The 25683-nt window shown below is 42.8% G+C and overlaps 1 protein-coding gene across 1 annotated transcript in view; it reads right to left on the reverse strand.

The window, feature by feature from the left end:
* Xrcc5 (X-ray repair cross complementing 5) overlaps positions 1-25683 on the reverse strand; it is a 101509-nt gene that overhangs the window by 31895 nt on the left and 43931 nt on the right. The window contains exons 14-16 of the mRNA XM_005361660.2: positions 24601-24797; positions 13783-13876; positions 11737-11806 (exon numbers count right to left, since the gene is read on the reverse strand). Coding sequence (XP_005361717.1) covers positions 11737-11806; positions 13783-13876; positions 24601-24797 — 361 coding nt within the window. The remainder of the gene's footprint in view (positions 1-11736; positions 11807-13782; positions 13877-24600; positions 24798-25683) is intronic.

The following is a 25683-nucleotide window of genomic DNA, read 5'->3' on the forward strand; positions in this document are numbered from 1 at the left end:
TGAAGGAGGGTCAGAAACAATGTGAGAGCCAGAGGAACAGGAAGTTTGCTGTGAGATGTATCTCCTAAACATGTCAGAGAAACTTACAAGGAGAAACAGTCTTCCCCAGTGAAGAGCATACAATTCATTATCCAGTACCAAGTGATCAGCCCTAAAAACACCCACGAGGAACAGTATACAGGCTGAGGAGGCTGTATTATATATACATATGAGTGTACAACAACAATTAAAGAAAAAGAGGCCATGAATTTGAAGCAAACTTCTGCTGCTTTAAGCCACTCAGTTGGTCCTACCCTATAGCCCTGAGAAACTAATAGGTACTTTAGCTGTGAGAATCACTCCTGGGCATGCATAGCACCTTATCTGCTATCTGTTTCATTATGGTTTTTTTTGGTTTTTCTTTCTTTTTTTTTTTTTTTTTTTGGTTTTTCGAGACAGGGTTTCTCTGTGGTTTTGGAGCCTGTCTTGGAACTAGCTCCTGTAGACCAGGCCGGTCTCAAACTCACAGAGATCCGCCTGCCTCTGCCTCCCGAGTGCTGGGATTAAAGGCGTGCGCCACCATCGCCCGGCTTCTTATCTGCTATCTGTACATGTATGTCTTGCTATCATAACTGGCTCACAGAAGACATTCAACAAGCCTTTGCTAAATCCATGAACAAATGATCCAAGTCTCATTGTTTGATCCTCTAAAACCACATGGAAAGAAGATGCCTTCTTGGAACTCCGTGGACAGTGGAGAACTCTCTTTTACCTCTTCTTTAATTTTACAGAAATGAAAACAGTTTCAATGAAGTTTCAATGGAACAGGAAAATCCACAAAGAAAAATAAGCTACATAAGAGAGTACATGGAAATACAGGGTGATGACACATGACTAATAAGATCATAATTATTTCTGCACATACTGTCTTTGTTTCTTTTCCTGTTGCTGTGAGAATTACCTTGGCAAAAGCAACTTGAGGGGAAAGGGTTTATTCTGCTCACAATTCACATTACAATCCCTCACTGTATGGAAGTCAAGGTTATAAGAACTTGAAGCAGTAAGACATTACATGTACACTCAAGAGCAGAAAGCAGTAAATTAACGCACCCATAATTGTCTTTACTCAGCTTTCTCCACTCCTTACACAGTCCAGAATTCTGAGTCTAGGGAATGGCGCCACCCACAGTGGGCAAACCTTCCCACCTCAACAACATAATCAAGATAAGCCCCCCCCCAGACACTCCAACAGACCAACCTGAGCCAGACAAGATAACGCCCCCAGACACTCCAACAGACCAACCTGAGCTAGGCAAGATACCCCCCCCCACAGACACTCCAACAGACCACCTGAGCTAAATAGTCTCTTATTGAGTTCTTTCACAACTAACTACAAACTGTCTCACAACTATCTATAGCTCCAAACAGGGAATCCAATACCCTCTTCTGACCTCCACAGGTACCAGGCACACTTGTGGTAATACAGCCTAGATTATTCCATATATATTTTCTCACATACATGCAGGGAAAATACTTACATAAATAAAATTTTAAAAATATTTTTAAAATTTAGCATATATTATCTCATTATTATGTTTTATTTTTATTTTATATGCCAGTTCAAAAATCATTTTTAATTTTATTTAATTTTGTTTGTCCTTTGTTTTCTGCTGGCTTTGTTTTTTTCTTTTTTGCTTCCATGTATGTATGTGCACTTTGTGCCTGCCTGATGCCCAGGAAGGTCAGAAGACGGCTCAGCTCTCGGGGATCTGGTGCTCTTTTCTGGTCTCTGCAGGTGTCTACTTTTACATACATGGCATTCACACAGAGACATATACATATAAGTAAAAATAAAAAAGTTCAATAAATTTTTAAAAATAAACTATAAAGAAGAGAAATGGAACAAATTGTGGGATAATACAGCCTATATTATTCTATAAATATATTCTTTTCAGTGCTTAAGACAAAAATTGAACAAAATACACATGAGCTTAATAAGAATGGCACAAAAGAAGAAATAAATGAGAGGAATAACAAACCTATTCATTTTGACTATCTATAAACATTGGCTACGACCTGACACACTAAAGCATCTACCATCACGACATCTTGTCCATTTCCCACCTTTATGTGCTGATAGTCTGGTATCTCTGTGATATCTGCTGTCCTAAGTGACATCGTCTCTTAACAATATGAATGAATTCTCATGAAGTAGAGTTCTAAAAACAAGAATAACCTTGTAACACCTGTTTATTTTTCTAAAAACCTGTGTTACCTGAGCTGACCATGTTTTCTTTTTGGTACTGTGTTAAGTACCTTCAGTCTCTTAGTAAGTGAGGTGAGACACAGATTACCATGGTCTCATTAGCTCAGAATCTCTCAAGGTGCAGCATTTTCAATACCCGACACATCACAGGAAATCCACAAAGACATGCATCCAAAGGGCCACGTCTGGAATCCTTCAGCTAGCAGCAGAATGCGCAGTCCTTGTAGGCCAAAGGGAATGTGTCCGAGCCGGCTACACGACAGGCCATAAAGCATCTCCACAAAAGGCCTAGCACCATTCTAAACTTAATCACGACAAAAGCTGGGAAGTTCTCAGCATCTCAAAGTTTCTCCTCTTTGGCATAGTGGCACATGTCTGTAATCCCAGAACTTGGGAGGATGAATGTTGAGATGAATGTCAAGGCCAGACTAGTTTGAGGTCAGCCTAAACCACATAAAATGACCCTGATTTAAAAACCAACCAAATAAATAAGACATACAGTTTTAAATAACCTAAGGGTCAAAAGAAGATCATGAAAGAAACTAGAAAATATCTGAATTGAATAGAAATAAGTACACGACACACGACATCCTAGAATATCCAGCTAAAGAACTACGTAGACTGGAAGTATAGTGTAAATGCCTATATAAGATAAGAGGTTTTAGGGGCTGCGCAAATTGCTTAAAAGATGATGAAGTGCTTGCTGTGCAGGCATGAGTGTGAGTCCCAGAATCCATAGGAAAATGTCACGTCAGGCTCTCATAATCCCTCCTCAGGATGGCAGACTGGCAGGTTGCTGGGGCTTGCTGACCAGCCTGCCCAGGTCACTTAGTGAGCTCCAACCCAGTGAGAGGCCCAGTTTTCAAAACAAAGATGGATACTGCCAGGGCCCTTGGTTACCAGGGCCCTAGGTTGCTTCCTAGAGGTTGAAAGTGCATCCCTATTGTTGAAGATACAGGACCAGAGCTCTGAGATGGATCTGACCCGGAAACCTACGCCCTGAGTTCAGTCACATCAGGTGACTCACATCTTCCTCTAACTCCAATTCTAGGGGATCCAAAGCCATCTTCTGGCCTCTGTGAGCACCCACACACATGACACCTACACACATATACATAATTAAAAATAAAAACAACTTTTTAAAAAGACAAGCCATAGACAACATATCTGCAAATCGTATTTGATAAAGAACTGGACCAGAACATACACATCCCTCATCTTAGTAAGACAAACCAGTTAAAAGTCATCAAAAAACTGGAATGCAAATACCCCAAAAAAGATATACAAGTAGTTTACAAACTACACATTAAAATCATAAGGAAATACCATAAGAAAAACCTTGTGTTTTGCAAGTGGGGATGGTATGATAGACCCCTTTTCAGGAGTTTGGCTGCTTCTAAAAAGTTAAAACGTGGGTCAGTAAGATGGCTCATTGGGAAGTATTGTCTGAGAGCTTGGGTATTCCCTGGAACCCACTGTAGAAGAAAAAGAATAGCCTCCTCTGACTTCCATACATGGCATGTGGCAAGTTTGTATGTATGTATGTGCACACACATACACACACAAATAATAATAATAATAATACATTTTAATTTTTTCCAAAAAAAAAAAAAACGTGCAAACCACACTTACATACAAATGTCAGAGCAGCACCATCTGAAACAACCCCAACTGGAAACAATCCAAGTGTCCATCACCTGGCGAATGGATAAGTGAACAGTGACATTCCTGAACAGGTAAACAGGTAAAAGGTAAGGTTCTGTATTCATTGTTTTACCCAGAAATAAGCAGTCTGCTGAAATCAGGAACCACTCACGCCATATATTCCAATGTGGACAACCTTGAAGATAGGATCAGTGAAAAGTTGAATGCAAACGACTGTACTGAATGGCTCCATTTAGACTGTTCTAGAAACAGCAAATCTGCAGTGACAAAAAGTTGCTGCTCACAGTGGGATGACATGGGGCAAGAACACTTTCCTTCGCCGGGCAGTAGTGGTGCACGCCTTTAATCCCAGCACTTGAGAGGCAGAGGCAGGCCAGTCTCTGAGTTTGAGGCCAGCGTGGCCTACAAAGCAAGTCCCAGGGCTACACAGAGAAACCGTCTTGGGAAACCAAAAAAAAAAAAAAAAAAAAACAGGAAGGAAGGAAGGAAGACCTTCTTTCAATGGATTTCAGAGTGACAACACTTCTCTATGAAATGCAAAAGCTCCCTCAAACATGCTTCCAGCAGGAACACTTACTTCAATAGAGCTGTTGAGAGCTGGCATCAACAGTGAGTAAGCATGACTTGCCTAGATCTAGAGTTCTACCGCAGCCGGGAAACACTACACATTTCTGCTACGAACCAGCTACTGAAGCTCAGCTGGAAAAATCAGCCCCAATGGACACAACATACTACAGGAAATGACAGAACACAGTTCTCCAGGAAGAATGGCTTGTTCAATATAAGTCCATTTTCCTGCTGCTTTGATATCTCTGGTGAAAACATTCCTAATCCCTGCTGGAACTCTTCTGGATGTGAATCAAAACCCCTTACTCCTGGCCAAAGAAGCGAGTGTGCCATTTTTAGTTAAGGACCTAAGAGGGACTAACTGTACCAATTACACTTGCCAGCTCTTCCTGCATCAGCATATTGTTGGCCTTGGGCTTGCAATTCAAAAGGAGAGGACCACACACTTTTATTCATCTAAGTGAGACTCCAAGCTGTTTCTCGGCTCCTTGCAACACATCTCAGCCGATTAGTGCCTATTTCAACAAAAGTCTGACATCCTTTCCTAAACACCTTAATTGGTTAAGAGCTTCTGTCGTTTGCCACTGGCAGTCACTTTAAGTCATTGATTAAAGCAGCTTGCACATCAGCACAATCTGAAATCCATTTCTTTTTCAACCAGCTGGGCTTGAGAAGCGACCTTTAAGACAGCCCAATTCAAGCACGAACGCAGTGCTCTGCGCGACAACAATCCATCACACAAGGAAGAGAATCTATAGACAGTGGAAAGGGCAAATCAAATTGCCAGGAGTAAGTACTCCGCTGCTTTCTGTCTTATAAACAGGAATCAGACTGGTTCCAATGTTCGCACAGCAGGCCCTTTACCAACTAAGCCACAGTTCTAGCAGTTCTAGTTACATGTGAATGATGGTCTTTAGCTTCCATATAATGTCATTTCTAGTTTATCTTTTCACCTTTATTTCACATTTCATTTTAATTATCTGGCTGATGAGCTTTACTGCACTAAAATGTACATTCAGGGTAGACGTGCATGCCAGAAGCTACAGAAGACATGAACTGACTCTTGGAACTGGACACAGCATCTTTTACCCATTTGCAGCAATCTGTAGAAAGTCATCCTAACTATTCTGGGCCTCAGTCCACCCACGTGGAAGATGACTCCAAGGGCCACTGATGTGTAATTATTGTGTCAAATCGTAACACATGTCTCCTGCAGGTCCTTCAGATTCCAAATAGCCTTTTATGTCCGAGTATGATACATGTCCTGATAAATGATGCATGAAACAAGCCTGATACTTGAGTTCTGACTTAACAATTGAAATCGAGTCAAAAAAGAAGCAAGTGAAAATATTTAATAAAAAATATATAGTCTAAAGCCCAAGTCAGCACTTGCGTGGTCTCTCCCTCATGACTACATACTATTCTGGGAAAGGTATAAGAAAGTATGTCAAACTTTTTTCAAAATTTTTTTATGGATCTGAAGATGTTTATAAGTTAATCACTGTATTTAGTTTCTTTTTAAAAATATGTTCAAGATATTTAGCAAAACTTTTTTTCTTAAGTTGACAAGTTCTGTGTAGATAAAGGTCACATTTTTTGTTTGTTGTTTGCTTACTTGTTTTGTTTTTCAAGACAGGGTTTCTCTGTGTAGCAGTCCTGGCTGTCCTGGAACTCAAGAGAGATCTACCTGCCTCTAGCTCCCAGTACCGGCATTAAAGGAGTGTGCCACCACTGCTCAGCAACCACATTTTAATCTAATCTTTATCTGGACAAAGCTCTGACAGATTATCTAATTCATCCTCTGAATTATATACATCAGGACAACCTACAAAAAGGAAATACACACTCATACAGGGGGCAGGGGGACTGACTCTTCTAGATCACAAGGCTCAAAAATCCACAGTTCAGAATTGACTCGTGGCAGAAAAATCACATATTTATGTAAATAAGTTTCTGTGAAAATAGGACAGAACTATATCGCATGAAAATAGAATGGAAAAAAACACTTACTGCACTTTGATGAATAATTTCACTACCATTTAATTATAGCATGTTTTACCTAGTGCTGGAAAAACTTGGAAAAAATAAATTTTAGAAAACATTTCTTAATATTAAAAGAATATTTTTGAAGAAAAATGAATAAAAAACATGGTGGGGTTTACAAAATCACAGAGACATGGGAGTGAGATCTGATCTAAATAAACTAAAGGAAAGAGAGGCAGAGGGATTAAAGCCTCTGGACCCACAGAACACACTGAGCATCCTCTATCAAACTGACGTGGGATATTGCCAGTGTCAACAAACAATGGAGGAGAGTCTGCACCACTTCTACCGGGGATGTCCTGACACTCTCTGGTGAGCTGGAGTTCCAGCTCCCTGTCACCATGCAAACGTCTAATATAAAAGAGACCCTATAATCTGCATGGCAAAAAAGGACCCATCAATGAGGAAGTCATGTCATTATAAAATAAGTTACGTTCCATCCTACTAGCTGCTTCCATGTGTCCATCTTTTCTAGCAGGAACATCTTAGCTCTTTTACCTAATGTCCCATATGCGGGTGAAATTTATCAGTTCAGACACAGGCATGGGAAATGACTAAAGTGTGGCTAGTCTTTCTCCCCTGCCTTGCTGTCTGCCCTTAGACCACATTAGTGTTCTTAATAAAGTAGGGAAAGTGTTAGAAATCTGTGGGGTTCTACTAATGGTTGGGTAGGGAAAGACATTCAAACTAGTGGAACCTTGGAGAAGTCTGTGAAACCACAATTATAGGTAATAAACCATAGATGCTGACAACAGTTCTTTCATGAACAGCATGAATGAACAGGGAAATGAGCCGACTTTCACAACGGAAGGATGTTATTACGCATGTGGTCATGGTCAAGACCATCTACATTGTACAGCTGTGGTAACAGAATGGCAGGGTGAACAGTGAAGAAGGGACTTAATAGAAAGATACAATAGCTCCCAGAAAGCCCAGCAGCCAGGAGTGTTTCTATCTCCTATCTGTCAATATGATTAGAAAAAGAGTAATCATCCCCCCCACCCCACACTGACCGCCAGAAGACAAAGAAGTATACAGCTGCCTACAGTAGACTGCTGATCTTAGCAGATGGTAATATTAGTAAGGACTCAATGGACCCATGCTGCAAGCAGACAGGACAGAAAGTAAGTACTCCCATGTTTTAGTTAATACCAGTGGGTGATACGGTCATTTCTACCTAAGCGATATTATCAACAATCTACTGTTAGTCAAACTTCTGTCAATCAATCAAAATAACAGACAAGAAAAAGGAGGACTTCTTCCTCCCTTCCCTTAACAGAGGTCTCTTGGAGGGATCACTACCTGGAAGGGTGCTTAAGATCTGGATAGAGTACGCTTTGATATGCAAGGAAATGTGAGTTTTGGATCATAAAGGCCTAGGTAGAGAGATGCCAAGCAGAAGAACAAAGCAAGACAAGAAATGAGCAGACAAAACTTTTGAAGTAGAAAGCAAGAGTGGGAGGAGCAAAAGAGAAACCACAAAGCACCAGCATTAACAAGCTGGGTCCCTTCACTGCAGGTCTAGTCTGGTGAGAGCCGTGGGGGCTGTGATGCAGCCAACCCTAAGAGGAAGTACAGAGAACACCCACTATCACAACACAGCAGTGTCACACTCCCAGTGAACAAAAGGCCCAAAAGACACAAGGTTGTAGATATGGGACATAATACGTAGGAAAGGGGGCCATCAAAATGGCTTAGCAGGTAAAGCTGCTCGCCACAAAATCTGATGATCTGAGCTGTATCCTGGAGCCCCATATGGTAGAAAAATCAACTGATGCAAGTTCCCTCTGACCTACACACATGTGAGCGTGTGTGCGCACGCGCGCGCACACACACACACACACACAAATATAACAATAATAAAAATAAATGAATAAATAAATGCAATTTTAAAAAATAAATGTAGGAAAAAATGTTGTTAGAAAGCAGAGAAACAATTTGCTAATCAGAAAAACTTGCTATGTGAATGAAGCTTATGTTCAAATCCCTGTATGATTTTTGGAGAGGTCCAGCTCTTCCAATTTTACCTTGTTTTTCATCAGCAAAATGGATATAATCATGGTATGGGACAATGGTCTGTATTCTATTATATTTTAAATAAACGCTGATTGGCCAGTAGCCAGGCAGGAAGTATAGGCAGGACAACCAGACAGGAAGTAGAGGCGGGTCAATGAGAACATATCATTCTGGGAAGAAGGAAGTCCTAGTCTGCAGTCCTGACCCAGCCACTGGAGAAGTAAGATGTGACCGCCTCGCTGAATAAGGTACTGAGCCACGTGGCTAACATAGACAAGAATAACGGGCTAATGTAAGTTATAAGAGTTAATAAAATGCCTGAGCTAATGGGCCAATCACTAATGCAGACCTCTGTGTGATTTCTTCGGGACTTAAGGGCTGCAGGACCAGGCGGGACAGAAAAACTCAGTCAACCTAAGCACACCTCTTAGAACCTGTATGCCATGCAGTCTATTTCCCTTGTTATTTTAAAAGACTGATTCAAACCCTCATTCTGTGGCGCAGGGGAACCGTGTTTCCTAAGCCGGAGTGAATCCTCAGGAAGGTTTTCTCTGGTGTTCTCATCAGAAGTCCTCTGTCCAGGAAGAAGGAATTCCAGACACCAGACTTCCCCTTCACAAGTGTCCCCAGTACAGCAGCAACCCAATATGGCCAGAGTTTTGTCCCTCTGGCTTTTGTGGTTATCACTTGAGAACCCGTGGAGAAAACTGTAGATGTGCCCAGGGATTGCCTCGCTTACTTTCCTGGCCCTCTTACCATCCCTCACCCCTCCCCTCCATTCCTGAACCAGCTCTGAGACTTCTGTCTTTTAAGGAGCCATGGTGTTTCCCCTTCTTCTCAAGCCTTAGCAATGACTGGTGACCAAGCCTGGGGCAAGGGTTCCCTCTTTGCCCTGAAGACCCATCCGAGTGTTTCCTGAATAGAAGCAATCCTCTCAGACACGATGATGAAGTTCTAACATCCTCTCTGCTTCCTCTGCAGTACTGCCGTACAGGGTGATGAAGCACTAGAACAAAGTGCTGCCTCAATGCCCCCCTCCGTAGATACCAAGTAACTAGAAGGAGCCACATAGTGCTGATCACAGCTACATTTAGTCCTGAAGAGACCATCCTACACGACTCTGGAAGACCAACCTCTTCCAGAGGATGACATTACACACTGACTGGCCAAAGTAATTGACAACAAGCAACTAAAAGCTAAAATCCCAATCTTTCTCTAAGATACAATAAATATGCCAGGAATGTTAGCATATTTCTTTAATACCAACATTTAAGAGGCAGAGGTAAGTGGATCTCTGTGAGTTAGAGGTCAGACTGGTCTACATAGTGAGTTCCAGGCCAGAGAGGGTTAAACAGTGAGATTCTGTCTCAAAAAACAAAAAACATATCTATGACTGACAACAAAGTCCTTTGATTTATCTGCCCTCTTTCAAACACAAAGTCACTATAAAAGTCTCTACTGAGATCAATTCCTAAAAGAAATAATTTTAAACAAGCAAGCAAACAAATGAACAAAAACCAGTCTAACAATTTTCCTGCCTCAGCCTGCCAAGCACTGGGTGGGAGTTCACGCTCAGTGACACATGCAGACTGAGACATTGCTTCTGGCAATCCTCCTGAAACTGTCATCTAGAATTCTAGACGTCATCTATTTTGATGAAGGGTGTGGTAGTTTGAATGTAATTGGCCTCCATAATTTCACAGGGAGTGGCACAATTAGGAGGTATGGGTTTGTTGTAGGTATGGCCTTGCTGGAGGGAATCTGTCACTGTAGGGGCAGGTTTTGATGTTTAGTATACTCAGGATACTGCCCAGTGTCTTAGTCAACTTCCTGTTGCCTACAAGATGTAGTAGGATTCTCAACCACAACTGCCTGCATACCGCCATGCTCCTTGCAATGATGACAATGGATTGAGCCTCTGAAACTGTAAATAAGCCACCCCAACTAAATGTTTTCTCTATAAGAGTTACCATAGCCAGGGTGTCTCTTCACAGCAATAAAAACCCTAAGACAATGGGCTTTTGGTTTTATTTGAGACAGAGTCCTGTCTCCTTGTAGCCCTAGCTGTCCTGGAACTTGCTCTGTAGACCAGACTGGCCTGGAACTCAGAGGATCCACCTGCCTCTGCCTCCAGAGCTCTGGGATTAAAGATGTGAGCCACCAGGCCAGGCTTAGATGGCATTTTCTTCTGTCGTACAATTCAAAGGCTCTTTTCCTATAGAGTAACACTTAACATAACAAAAGCCTCTTCTTCCATCCCAAACATAGACATTTTCTGTCTGCAGATTACTATGACCACAAAGTTGGTCTCTGTCAGCAAATGATCATGAACTTGGCCTTTGGTGTTCCTGCCAATAGGATCTGACCTGGTGACAGGCCATGTTCTCTGAGGCTTCATACAGTAAGCTTGTCTTTGGGCAACAGCATGGCAAGCCAGGCATCTTGTCAGACCCCAGATTTCGCACCTATGCTTGGGAACAGTGTTCAGTAGTATTTAAGGGTCAGTTTTCCACCACAAAGTTGCCACACCGGAAGAGAAATTTCTAAGCATACATGAAAACAGAGACACAGAGAAAAGGCAGCCAGGAACTGCCTGACTCTGGGTAGCAAACATGAATGTCCAGATTGAACGTGGAAACAAACCTACAGTTTACCAACTGTCATCTGCTGTCTTGTAAGAGAACACGAAGAGGAATGAAATCAAGTGAATATCACTACCCTCCAATCAATTTTAAAAACTGTTTCGATAATAGCTACAACCTAAATGGAACTGTGGGTTCTAAATGACAAGAAAAGGTGAGGACAAGGCCACGTGAAAAGGATATAGTCTGGGAACGCCGGTGAAGTGCTTCTGAGACTACACAGATGGGGCCCACACTCTTAGAAGACAAGATGGGATCAACCTTACTCACAGGACACCAAAGAACTTTAAGATGGAAATAAAAGTTCCATAGCTGTGATCCAAAGCTTCTACAATAGGGAGCCTGGCACCATAGTTTCATTTTTGCTTGGGTCCATCTGTGCTGTATTGAGCACCCCAGTCCCCAACCCACTGTGCTCATGATGCCAATTCCGTGGCACAGATCTGCCAGTGCAGACGAATGCCGTGAACGTATTGCAAGGAAACACCACAGCTCCTAATCCAGACTTTACATCAGCTGGACTACTTCTTCTTGAACACTGAGTGGCATGCCACTTACCTTCCTCAAAGCTGATAATCTTCTGTCTCACTAGAACACGGAAGTTTTCAACAGGATTTACACTTCCAACCTAGAGCAGACCCAGAGAAACACACCTGCAGGTCACTTAAGGTTTTGGCAATATCCCACGTTTTAGTTTCATTCCAGTCGTCATGATAACACACCCTGACAAAAGCAACTTCCAGAAGAGTGTTGATTTGACTCACAGTTGCGGATTACAGTCCGTCACAGCAGGGAAGTCACAGGGAAAGCCCTCTGAGGGAGTCTGGTTATAGCAAATCCATAATCAGGAAAAGAGAGCAAGTAATGTCTGCATGGGAGAGCTCAGCTGGCTTTCTGCAGCCTGTGAAGTTCCTAGGGAATGGTGCCACCTGCAGTGGGCAGGTTTTCCCACCTCAATTAGTCTAAGTGGGCTAATCCCCCATAATCATGCCCACAGGTCAACCTGACCTAAACAATTTCTCTCTGAGACTCGATTCCCAGATGGTTCTAGGTTATGTCAAGTTGACAGTTAAAAATTAACCATCACATCTCAGGCAAGATAGATGGTTTAATGGTGTAAGTGTGCTCTTGAAAACAAAAAAGGCCTTTCTATCATTATGACTTCCAGGATTCTGTTAAAGAAGATTCAGAGATGGGCAAGATGGCTCACCAGGTAAAGGTACTCTGCTGCCAAGCCTAATGCCCTGAGTTCAATCCCCAGGATCCACATGATAGACAGAAAAAACCAACTCCTGCCCGTTGTCTTATTTCTACATGTACATCATGGCATGCTCATGTACACATACAAAAATAGGCCACCTGTGCATTCTGATAACCAAGTAGGAAAGGGAGGGCACTGTCACTTGAGGTCATACTAAATAATTTTCCCATTATGATGACATGAGAAACAGCAGCCAAAAGCTTGAGTCATTGAACTATTGGAGCAGGGGGAGCTGCTACTAGCCCTTTGACATTGATGTTTTGGTAGAATACATAAATATACCCATACTGAACATATCCTTTTAAAAAATAAGATCATATATACAGATGTACTGCAGTACAACACTCTCTGATCACACCTCTGTCTTTAATCTGCATTAATCTCAACCCTAACAAGGCCTATGCAGCGCTTAGCTCTGTGAGGGCTTCCTGTGAGCATTGGTAAACTTTACAAGAAAATACATTATCCCTGCTTGGCTTGGACCAGGGTGAGGAAAGTGCGCAGAGCATGAGGTTGTGACTTTTCAATACTACAGAAGATTCCCACGGAGCCCAAACCACTGTGCGGACATTTGATTTTTCTGGCACATTTTTGTTTGACTTTGCTAACTGGGGAAATGCGACGATCTGCTGATTCAAAACAATGCTGCACATATGGAGGTAATATATTCCAAGTTCCAACAACCTTCTTTCTCATCAAAAGAAACTCTCAGGATCAAAGGGAATTTGATTTGGAAAGTCATCACCTTGCAAATTCTGTTTTGAAGGGGGTTTTATTAGGTTTATTTTTAAATTACATGGGTGTATCTGTGTGTGGGTTTGTGCACATGAGAGCAAGCACCAATGAAGGCCAGAACTGTTGGATTCCAGGGTTATGAGCCACCCCATGTGGGTGCTGAGAACAGAACACGAGTGCTCTCAACCATCTGAGCCACCTCTCCCACCTCTGAAGTTTTACACTAGGAAAAAGATAGAAATGGTACACTTACTTTAATTTTATGTATTTGGGGAATAAGATTCAGATCATTAGCCATCCCCTACTTACCCCTATCATCTTTACTAAATGGAGAACTGTGAAAAGAAGCCAGTAAGAAAATCTGCACAGGAGTGCTGCCACTGAGGTGCTCCGCTCCACATCTTATTCAGAGCTGATTACTACAGACAGACAGGTAATTCCATATGCCATTCTATTAGTTACTTCCAGGAAGAAAGGAAGAACATGAGGTGGGTCCGTATCGTTCACAGACAGAGGACCGGACAAAGTGGCATGCCAGCAGACCCATCAAGCCCACGTCTTGGCCTCCCTGCAGTGGGAGGGAGGGACACCGGAAGAGCTCAGTTTACCTTGGTGACATTCCCTTCAGCCAGGCTGGAAATACTGACGTGAGTTTCTTCTTTCTCAGTCTTACATTTTTTAGCAGCAGGCCCCTCTTCGTGACTAGAAAGGAAAGAAACAGGTAAAATTTCCCCCTTAAAACAAAATAAAACAAAACAAAAATACAGATATTTTATGTGAAAAGTGTAAAGCTATTTTCCAATCTAAAGTAAACAAACATAATGTTTAGACAGTCTTTCCAAATAGCAGGCCTCTCCTCCCAGTCCTGGGGTCCTGACAGGAGGCCTTGAGTAGTGTGGGCTTTGTTTCACAGTGGTACAGAAGGCAGCAGCGGCTGCTGCATCACGGGGTACGTGAGAAAGATATCATGGCAAGCACAGGTAACAGGGTTGGACATTAACTAAGAAATCCATCTGAACCCATCTCAGAATCCAGAATTTGCGTACACAGAACTTTGTGGCTCAAAACTCCACCTCCCCGCTGTACTAACCTAGGTAAGATTTCTATAAGCTTCTGATTAAAGTGTCACAAGTCAAATATGCAAAAACTTCTTTTTCAAGTCTTACATGTTTTCTTCAAAGCCACCTTTTAATTTGCTTTCTTATAGCCCTGATTCTGTTCGGGCATGGTGCTAACAAAGTCTAATAGCATCCATCAATGTGCCAAGGAAAAATAGCTCCAAGAAAGGCTATCAAACATCTGCCTCAAGTCACATGCTGGCTATAATAACATGCTGGCTCCAAAGTCATGAGGACGTTAAGGTAATCATAGAAGAAAAAGAATCCCAATCCAAAGTTCTTGCCTATCATCTCCCCCACACGATGAAACACAAAGACATGAAGAATTTTCTCCTGGAGAAATAGTAAGTGTAGGCTAAGGGCAGCCAACAAGAAACAACTGAAATCAGTAACTAATGAATTTGTGACTATGTTCTAGTTAGGGCTGGGGAGATGACTCAGTCAGTCAAGTGTCTTGCAAGCAGACAGACCTGAGTTCATGGTATGTGTATGTGTATGTGTATATATGTGGTAGTGTGGTGTGTGTATATATGTGTTTTTGTGTGGTTTGGTGTGTGTGTACACATGTGCGTGCATGTACGTATGTGTACACCTGTATTGTGTAAATGTGTGTGTGTACATATGTGCATGTGTGTGTGGTGTGTTTGTGATGTGTGGTGGGGGGACTCTGTGTGTGTGCATCTGTGTCATAATGGTACACGGTAGTTCTAGTGTTTGGGAGGTAGAGACAGGTGGATCCTTGGGAATTTTAACATACGTGGTGAGCCACAGGCCAGTGAGAGATCTTGTCTCAGGAAAATTTTTTTAAATGTGGATGTTGCCAGAGAAATGGCATCCACAGTTGTCCTCTGGCTTCTGCATATTAATGTGCATATACACACAAACATGTATACATTATGTACACACACATATATATATATACCAATAAATAATCTATTTTAATTGACAAACTATATATGTCAAAAATAACAATGTTTTAAAACAAGAGACATTATTGTGGTATGACTAACTGGAGCTAATGAATACACACATTACTTTACCCTGCTCTTTTCTTTTTTAATTGTAATGGGAATAGTTAAAATCTCTCTATGAGCTTCCTCTCCTTTGGTAAAGTTGGGCAGTGTGAGTTTGAATCAAACTCAAAGTCTTGTGCATGCCAGGCACCCTTCCCTCCATTAAAGATTTTCAATACTATTATTTCAAATGTGTTGGCTTTTTGCTCAAATCCCTACCTTCAAATAATGAATCTTAAAAATGAAGAGAAAATGAGGAAGCAGAAACTGGCTTCAATAAGGAAGCCTCTCTTACAGGGACTCGCAGAACAATCAGCACAGTCACAAGCTGTGTGTGACCTAAAACTTCTATTCACTGACATTTCCCTTTGAGAAGCAGAGAGGAGAGAGGACAATAGGACGAGGGCAGGTGGTGGAAGGGCGAAGTCACTACTGCTCTTCCCTTTCTAGAAGTGTGCAAGTGCGTAAGGGCCAACAGCAGACATGGAAGAGAAGGACACAGACCCGAGGGAGACAATTCCGACCGACAGACAGGGTGTGAAAACAAGTCAGAGCCAGCCAGGGCAGCTGGACTGCACCAGAGAGACAGGAACAGAGCACAGGTGAGGATCTGGGGACAAATATACCTGGCGTCCAGGCTCAGTGTTTTGTAGATTTTTTATTTGAAATTTTAACTTATTTCTCCTCCTCCTCCTCCTCCTCCTCCTCCTCCTTCTCCTTCTCCTCCTCCTCCTTCTTCTTCGTGTGTGTGTGTCTCTGTGTGTGCGTGTGTGTGTGTGTCTCTGTGTGTGTGTGTGTGTGTGTGTAGGTATCCACATGCTACAGCTTGCATGTGGAGGTCAGAGGACATGAGGCAGCTGATCTCTCTCCACTGTGAATTCTAGGAATCCAGCTTAGGCCGCCAGGCTTGTACAGCAAATGCTTTTGTCTGCTGAGCCATCTTGCCAGCCCTGGTCTCAGCCTCTCACGTCTTCTTGGTACAGGCATAAGATTTGATTCTAGGATATAATCTAGATTTTAGAGTTTACTTACTTACGGAGTTACCACTCAGCTAAGCTTCACTTTTCTCCTAACGAAAACACAGCAATGGAAATTACCTTTAGTATATCAACTATCCTCTTCCTAAACACAAATTAACATATAATATCAAGAAGCATCACTGAGAGATGACTCAGTGATTAAGAGCATTTGCTGTTCTTGCAAAGATACAGGCTTGGTTCCCAGCATTGACATGGTAGATCACCACTGTCTGTATGTAACTCCAAATTCAGGGGATCTAACATCCTCTTCTGGCCTTCACAGACAGAAACACACGTGGTGCATATACATACGTGCAGGCAAACACTCGTAAAAATTAATGAATGAATAAATGAAGGAACAAATCTGGACCTGCCTAAGGAGCATATGTCCTGCCTGGATTTCTGCACGTCTTTCTGCATCAGATAAATGCCTCTCTCTGTCTCTTCTCTCTGCCTCCAGTGCAAGACGCAAATCCAGCATTTGGCCAGCACAAATTGCTCTTTAAGACTTTTTTTAAAGTCACAAACTTGGGTGGGTAGGGAATGGGGTAGATCCAGGAAAAGTTGGAGGAAGAGGGTTGAATATGATCAGAACGTGTTTTATGAAACTCAAAACTCTCAAAGAATAAAAATAAATACAAATCTATTTTAAAAAGAATGAAGTGTTACACATACAAAGTGTCACACTAAGTCCTGTGGAGTTAAATCACAAGAAGAGTTTCTTAGGCCTCTAAAAGAAGATTTGAGGAAAGGAAGGATAAAAGTATATAGTATTATGTATCATATTCCCTGTATCCAGCAGGTAAAAACCACCCCAGATATAAGTACATAGTAAAATTTTAATATGGTTAACAGTTTCAAGGTCAGGCAATTAACAGTAGTATTATAAATTTTGCATTTAATACGGCATTTATGTGAAATGGGAAAGGACAATGACAAAGGACAATGATAATCTCTGAATTATCTATGAAGATTCTACACCCCAGAAAGCAGAATGCAGCCACATGGACACACAAAACTTAACAGTGCTGCATTAGGATGATGGGACCATTAGCAAAATACTTTCAGAAATATATAAACACTTGGTAATTAATAGCAAAATGTATAAGCAACATTTATGTGTCATCCATTGAGCTAGATTCTAAATCCTGAATTTGCAAACATTAATTGTGTTCTCAATACTTCCAACAAGGACAAATTTAAGAAAGGTAAATACAAACACAGACAAAATACTGTGCTAAGAAACATATCACATCTAGCAGGCGGCGGTAGCAGCTGTGACACAGGATGTAGCTGCAAGGGCTAGAGAGAGCAGAAACAGAAGGGGCTGGGGTACGATCCACTGACGGAGCACATGTGTCGGCACTGGAGTCAATCCCCAACCACAGCGGTGAGGGTAAGGAAAGCAATAGTGTTTTCAAGGTAGCGGGACTGTGTAGACTTCCCTTTGTGTAACAGTCTGATCACCTCAGGTGCCGAGGAGGAGGAGGCGGCTGAAAGCAAGACTAATGTGCGGTTTAAGGATCAGAACAAACAGAGAACTCTCAACAGAGAATCTAAGATGGCTGAAAGACAGTTAAGGGAATGCCCAACATCCTTAGCCATCAGAGAAATGCAAATCAAAACAGCTCTGAGATTCCATCTTACACCTGTAAGAATGGCCAAGATCAAAAACGCTGATGACAACTTATGCTGGAGAGGTTGTGGGGAAAAGGGAACACTTCTGCATTGCTGGTGGGAATGCAAGCTGGTACAGCCCCTTGGATGTCAGTGTGGTGATTTCTCAGAAAATTAGGAAACAACCTTCCTCAAGACCACTTTTGAGTATATATTCAAAGGATGCTCAATCATGCCACAAGGACATGTGCTCAACCATGTTCATAGCAGCTTTGTTTGTCATAGCCAGAACCTGGAAACAACCTAAATGCCCCTCGACCAAAGAATGGATAAGGAAAATGTGGTACATTTACACAATGGAGTACTACACAGCAGAAAAAAATAACAACAGCTTGAATTTTGCAGAAAAAATGGATGAAGCTAGAAAACATCATTTTGAGTGAGGTAATCCAGACACAGAAAGACAATTATCACATGTATTCACTCATAAGTGGTTTTTAAACATAAAGCAAAGAAAACCAGTCCACAAATCACAATCTCAGAGAACCTAGACAACAATGAGGATCCTAAGAGAGACATACATGGATCTAATCTACATGGGAAGTAGGAAAAAGACAAGATCTCCTGAGTAATGGGAGCATGGGGACCTTGGGAGAAGGTTGAAGTGGGGGTAGAGGCAGGGAGGAGAGCAGAGAAAAATGTAGAGCTCAATAAAAAGAAAATAGGAACTAAACCGAGTAGTGGTAGCGCACACCTTTAATCCCAGCACTGGGGAGGGAGAGGTAGGTCAATCTCTGTGAGTTCAAGGCCAGCCTGCTCTACAGAGTGAGTTCCAGGACAGCTAGGGCCATACAGAGAAACCTGTCTCGAAAAAAAAAAAAAAAAAAAAAGAGGAAGAATCAGAACTATTGAAATCTTGTTCGATATGTGGAGTGTAAGGGTACTTTTCTGGGGAAAGGTTCACAGTTTTGTATCAAATGAGTCCATCACATGGGGGTGGGATTAAGAATAATGGCATTAAAGAACTTTAAGCAGCCGTGATGTGGTCCAACTCTTTTTTTAAAATATAAAACATCTACTCATGCTAAAAAGATGACTTGGGATAAATGCACCTGCCACCAAGCCTGACAACCTGAAGTCAAGTTCCAAGACCCAGATGACAGGAGAAAGTCAACTCCACAGGTTGTCCTTGGACATGTGTGCCACAGTGCAGGCATATTTCCCAACCCCCCCCCAACACATACACACACACATAAATTTTTAAAAATGTAATAAATTTTTTTAAACTTCTCTCTAATCAGCTGGCAGCCTCTGGGTATCTCAGAAAAAGGTAATCAGAGCTGGGTGGTGATAATGTATGTCTTTAACCCAGCACTCAGGAGGCAGAGGCAGGCAGATCTCTGTGAGTTTGAGGCCAGCCTGGTCTACAAGATCTAGTTCCAGAACAGGCTCCAAAGCTACAGAAAAACCCTGTCTCAAAAAACTCAAAAAAGAAGTAATCAGGAGAAATTACTAAAAAGAGTAAGGTGGCCTTAGAAAGTTAAGAATTTCTACTTCACCCACCCTGATGAGGGAGCCCAAAGATTAAACTGCTCACCAATGGCCACTGATATAATCAATCTTGCCTATGTAATGAAATTTTGAAAAGCTCACAAAGGGGGCTGGAGAGATGGCTCTGCAGTTAAGAGCACTGGCTGCTCGTCCAGAGGATTGAAGTTCAGCTTCAAGTACCCACATGGGGCTTACAACTGTCTGCAACTCCAGTAATAGGGATCCAATGCCTTCTTCTGGCTTCTGTGGGCACTACATGCACATGGTGCACAGACACATATGCAGACAAAGCACCCATGCACATAAATTATTTTAGTTTTTAAAAAGTTGAAAAGGTGGGGTTCAGACAGCCTCTGAACAGCTGAACATATGAAGGGTCCCAGATCATGGTTCCTCAAAGGCTCAGAAGCTTGGAGACCTTCCTAAATACCTCACTCTGTGCACCTCTTCCTCTTTATTGCTCACATCTCTTACAGTAAATCAGGAAATGTTGAAAAAAGAAACACAAGACTTGCTGAGGGAGCAGAGTGTTTGGAAAGGAATGAGACTACAAGGAAGGAAACTGGCTATCAGTAAGACAGGCTGAAACAGAATGCACAAGACCCGCCAAGGCAATGCTGCTGTGAAATGCTATTAAGGGCTAAAGAGCCAGTCACTAGGCCAAGCACGGTTCAATGATCTCGCTAAAACTGTGTAGCAGCCTTCAGGATTATCTACTGTCACTGTCTTCTGGAGATGAGCAGATAAAGGCCCATCAAATACAGGTATCTGTTTTGCACAGCACAGCTAAACCTGCCAATTCCAAATGCCAGTAAGGGGAAATGCCTGGGTTTAGATTCAAAGCTACCTGACTCCAAAATCAATGTCATTAGCCACTATACTAACCTGAACTAAAAGGAGCAGATTTGGGATAAATTTAATACAGCTCGTTAAACCAATTAGACATGAAAGGTTAAAGAAAGGGATGACTCCCAAGAAAGCAGGTGCCGTCCTCTGAAACAGGAAATAACAGCCTGGAGAGGCACTGCAAAGAAGCATGCTGGGAGAAAGACAGTGCAGGAGTCATTTCTGTACACACAGAATTTGAGATAAATACAGACACCTGAGCCACCATGGATGAAATTCAGACAGACTTTGTGGTTTTTGAAGCCCTGTACATGAAATGTCAATGGTGTGAGACCTATGTTGTGCAGGCAAAATGGTATTATGGGCTGAGTGAGCTCTGGATTCAGACTGCTCACATTTATTAAATCCTTCCTCCAAACCCTTTCCAACTGAGATCTCAGGCAAGTTGTTCCTTTTCTCCAATCCCTAGCCTTCTCAGACTTAAGATGGCATCAACAAAGCAACCTACATCATAGGACGGCCAGAGGATCTAAGCAGACAGCATGAGGAAGGCAGCTCACGTCATACCGTGTTCAGTAAATGCAGCTGTTCTGAGGACAAGACTAGATGCACAACTCACGCAAGGATGGCAGAGAAAGAAAGCATCAGAGGAATCCGGCAGGGTTTTGAAAGATTAGGAAGAAAAATCTAAAAGCTTAGGAGAGATACACAAGTTTCAAGAGGGAAAAATAATTGGCAATGTCAAATGCTACAAAGAGAAAAGTCACTGAAGAAAAGGGCTGCAAGGCTAAAGAGAATTGAAGCAGCTGTAGCCTTTGGGTCTTCAGAGAGGCAGCGGAGGAAAGGAGAACAAGCGCAGAAGAGCAGTGGTGTAGACTATTCTTCCAACAGCGCAGCCTGCAGAAGGAACCGCGATTAGAACAGCAATTAGTAACAAGTAGCACTCGAGGGAGGAGTCTGGAGTGATTGTTTTGTTTAGATGAAAGGAATGCTAACATGAACAAGATGGGTACAGAGGAAAAGAAGACATTATTAGTGTACCAGGATAACAGATACGACCACAGATGGCAGCTCAAGCTACAAGGAAGGTGAAGGGTGATGGATACAGTGTCCTATGTCCACTGGGCCTGGAGAAAAGGAAGTAAAAGTGACTGCAAAGTAGGTATATCAGAGATTAGACGGTCCATAAAACTGAGAACAACCCACCTACAGCCGCAACCTTCTCTATGAAATCACTACTACTGTTGTCATTGATAATGTGTTAGTGATATGATGAGGGTCTTTAGGAGACTGTCTAGTGACAAGCACTGCTAGGATACACTAGGATAGGATAGGATAGGATAGGATAGGATAGGATAGGATAGGATAGGATAGGATAGGATAGAATAGGATAGGATAGGAAAGGATAGGAGAGGATACGATAGGATACGATAGGATACGATAGGATACGATAGGATACGATAGGCTCTGTGCCGGGTTCTAGGTGAACAGCCTCCTGGCAAACCTATGAGACAGGTATTGCTATTTTCCCTATTTCACTCATGAGGAAACAGAATAAGCACCTTCTGCCAATCTCAGGGAACTTGAAAAGAATAGCTGGCCTCAGATGATCTGTGCAGAGTCTGAAAGAAAGCAAGGGCAAGTGTGTATCATGTCCACAGGGCTGGACTTCAGATGTCTCAGCTCTGCTGCAACACCTGTCTTAGAGATGATACTTTCACTTCAAGGGATATGCTGCCATGAAGGGATGAGCTCTCAGACAACACAGACAGCAGGTAGTACAATGTGGGACTCTAGGCAGGGGCCAGCAGAGCTCTTTCCCTTTAGAAATAAGGACACCACACCCACAAGCACAAGGAATCCGACAGGCTACAGAGGAACAGCACTGTCTCAGCTGTGTTGTGTTCTGAGAATGACGCCATATCGCTGACTTTAGATGACTGACTTCTCTCCCAACAGTTCAGAGTGCTTAACCACTGGAGTTTGTTGCCATGGTATCTCTTGAAATGAGACTGTTTGCAATTTTTTCAATTATTATCGGCGAGCAGCATGTGCCATGGTGGGGAGGTCATAGGACCACTTTACTGAGCTGGTTTTCTACATCTTCCTCCAGGTAGGCAGAATTCTCCAAGCAAGAATCTTTACCCTAGGATTCATCTTGCCTGCCCTGTATTTAGAGGAAGAAATTCCCATACAGATAAAATCATTTAACCAAAATCCTATCAAGTGACATCACTGGTATAAAAACTAGTAACTCCTTACGTAAGACTTTTTTTTTTAACCATAAAATTTCCTCAGTAGACAACTATCACTCCCAAATCTTAGCCCCTTATCTGTCTACTAGAAATAGGTAAACTGGATTCAAGGATACAAAAATACAAAATACAGCTTAGTACTAGCAATCTGGTTTTTCCTCCTAGAATAACCTTTAAGATTAACTGGAACCTTTTCATTAAAATGGAAGGGTTTATAATCCATGTGAAAGACACTGAATCCTCCTTGAACAGAGAAGGTGCTAAGTAAGTATGTGCTGAATTCATTGCTCCTACAGTTCTTAAGGACTAAGGCAGGCTTCTGAATAAAAGGTAGAGAGCAGGAAGTGTGCAAGCACGCACGCCTGAGCTAGTTCCCAGGCCCGGGCAGATCGCTGGTCTGTGCTGCACACTACCACAGACGCAAAAACAACAAACTGAGTACCCCAGGCTTCCAGGGCAAGGAGTGACAGGACCACAGCTGAAAGTGCAGTCCCTGCAGGGATCAGGTCATGGCACAACAGCCTTCTGGGTCTCTGTGGCTTGGGTTTTAACCAGCTAATTTACATTTTAAGCAAAGGAAGAGAAGAAAGGGCCCATTGCTTTCCCACAGTACCAGAAGGTAATAAAGATCACAAACTGGAGTTTAATGCCGGGAGAGAATGGCCCTGTGATTGCAGTGAGACTAGAGTAAGGAGCTGCTATGAATTGGCTCCAGTGGTGTACGGGCAGAGAAAGATAGAGGCCAAGTGCATTTTTTAGGGAGAAGCTTCCTGTGTAGAAGGCACGATAGAACAAAAGAGCCATAAGCCTCTCCGGGGTGCCGTAGGAGTTCATGAACAGAATCAATCCAGTTTTGTTTTGTTTTTCTTTCAACTCTGACAAAGCTTGGGCTGTTTACCTCTGGGAAGCTGTGAAAAATGCAAAGCTTTCTATTCCACTTGTACAATAACTCACTAAACATTGATTTATAGAAACCAATGAAGTTTCTGGAAATTACTCATCCTTTTCCACTGGGTATTTATAAATAGCAAGCCTTACTTTGTCAATGAAGATACAGCTGTGGAAAGGAAAGAGAAGAAAATGGGGCAGCGGGGAGGATCATGGTCTGAAGTCAAATCTCAAAAGGCAACAGAAAGAAATATTACTTTGGCTTGCTTAAGAAAAAACTCACCAATAACCAGTCAATGTCACAAACCCAAAGGATTCTAGATAGTGAACAATTTCTTCTGGCTTACTTTTGTTTATATGGAAATTAATACAGATTCTGAACGAAATATGAAGAGAAACACTCATCAACCATTTGCAAGCTGAGCTGACATATCATACAAAATGCATTTCCCTCCTTAGCCTACAAAGACCTCCCTAATGCCATAATGAGCATGTCAGGGATGCGCTAGCAGAGCAGCTAACGGGCCATGGCTTTCACTGTTCTCCTCAGTTTCCCTCCAAAGATCTTACCGACACTTCACTACCACCCCAGAAACCTCATGATGTCCAGCCTGCTCCTGCCATGCCCAGCTCTTTACTTTAGAAAGGGAACAATTCAGGACCAGCAGGATGACCTGTGGCCAAGCCGGACAGCTTGAATTTGATCCTGAAACCCATAGGGAAGAAAGAAAGAAACAACATCCATAAGTTGTTCTCTGAACTACACACACAGAAATAGAGAAATAAAACATAAAATAAAAATTGTTTAAAAAGGGGGAAATTCAGCTTTGAGTATTCACAAATCTGTTTAGCCTTCCTATGTATAATTCACAGAAACTTTACTGTTGATGCAAAAGCCAACCCATGCCAAAAGGTTGAGCCCAGGTGGACATCAAGGATAACCTATGACTCTAATGGACAGGTATGAGAACTTTGTATTCCCACACAAGGATTAAAAAGCTGTGCTGACCCCCTCTGTGATTCCAGAAAACCCTGGGCAGCACCATAATGCCAGACTTGCCCCCACCCCCCACCCCCGCACTGCTATAAATATCAAAAGTGACTACAGCAAATACTCACTCGTCTTGGAAAATGTCCTGAGCAGTCACTTGATCCTTTTTCTTGATGGTTTCCGTCAGAGGGAAAAGGGTCTTTACTTTAGAAAGAGGGATCTCACACTTGGCTTTCATCTCAGCGGGCGGACTGAGCATACTCAAAATGTGCGGCTGGATTGGGGGCAGACGGTCCTGGGGGTACAAGGCCCGGTGCAGCAGACACTACAAGGAAAGCACAAAGGCTAGAGGATGATGCCAACATCCAACACGGACCTGTTCTCTGGTCAGCAACTCTCATCTTTAATTGGAAGGGCTGAGACCCATGGCAAACAGAAGAGACAGAATAGGATGGCTCGGAGGACAATGGCCATATCTCAAAACAGCTATGAAACCAGACTCGAGCACAGGAGCTAACCCTCTGCAAGTTGTCAGGAGGGCCCTCATCTTATAACTACTCAGGGAACACCAAGGTTCCCCAAGACACAGCTCCCTACCCTCCAAGACTCCAGCCTTTCAGAGTAACCTTTTCCTTCCCTTAATCACAGGCGCTTTCTCTTTCACTTGGGTTTTCAAGACAGAGGCTAAAGGGGAGCTGCCCACTCTGAGCCCCAGGAGAACCTGAAAGACATGACACAAGCCACCAGGGAGAGCACACCGTGAGCCCGCCTCCACCTGCTGCCTTCTCCCCTGCCGACACCACCACTCTTGCCTGCTCCTAGCCCGGCCACCTTCTAACAGGTCTCTCAGCTTCTGCTGCCTCTGCTCTCCGGGACCCTGCGTCACCTGAAAGTGAGTTCCCTGCATCACCTGAAAGTGAGTTCTGGTGCACTTTAAATCTGAAATGGTCCACATTCTGAAGCTTATTCCCCAGCTGGTGAGTGTGACCTTCGGGGGCTAGGGTAAGCTGGTGGCGGTTGGTCGCTACCCAAACCTTGCTTCCAACATGCTCCTCCCTGCCTGTAGTAATAGGGGCGGCGGGGCTGCATCCCCAGAACCCCGGCCGCACCCCGGCCGCCTCCGGCTAGCTTTACCCGAAATAATTACACGGACACTGTATTCTTTTAAACACTGCTTGGCTCTTTAGCTCTAGCCCTTTTCTCAGCTAACT

Source organism: Microtus ochrogaster, linkage group LG4, assembly GCF_000317375.1.
Source record: "Microtus ochrogaster isolate Prairie Vole_2 linkage group LG4, MicOch1.0, whole genome shotgun sequence".
NCBI lineage: Eukaryota > Metazoa > Chordata > Mammalia > Rodentia > Cricetidae > Microtus > Microtus ochrogaster.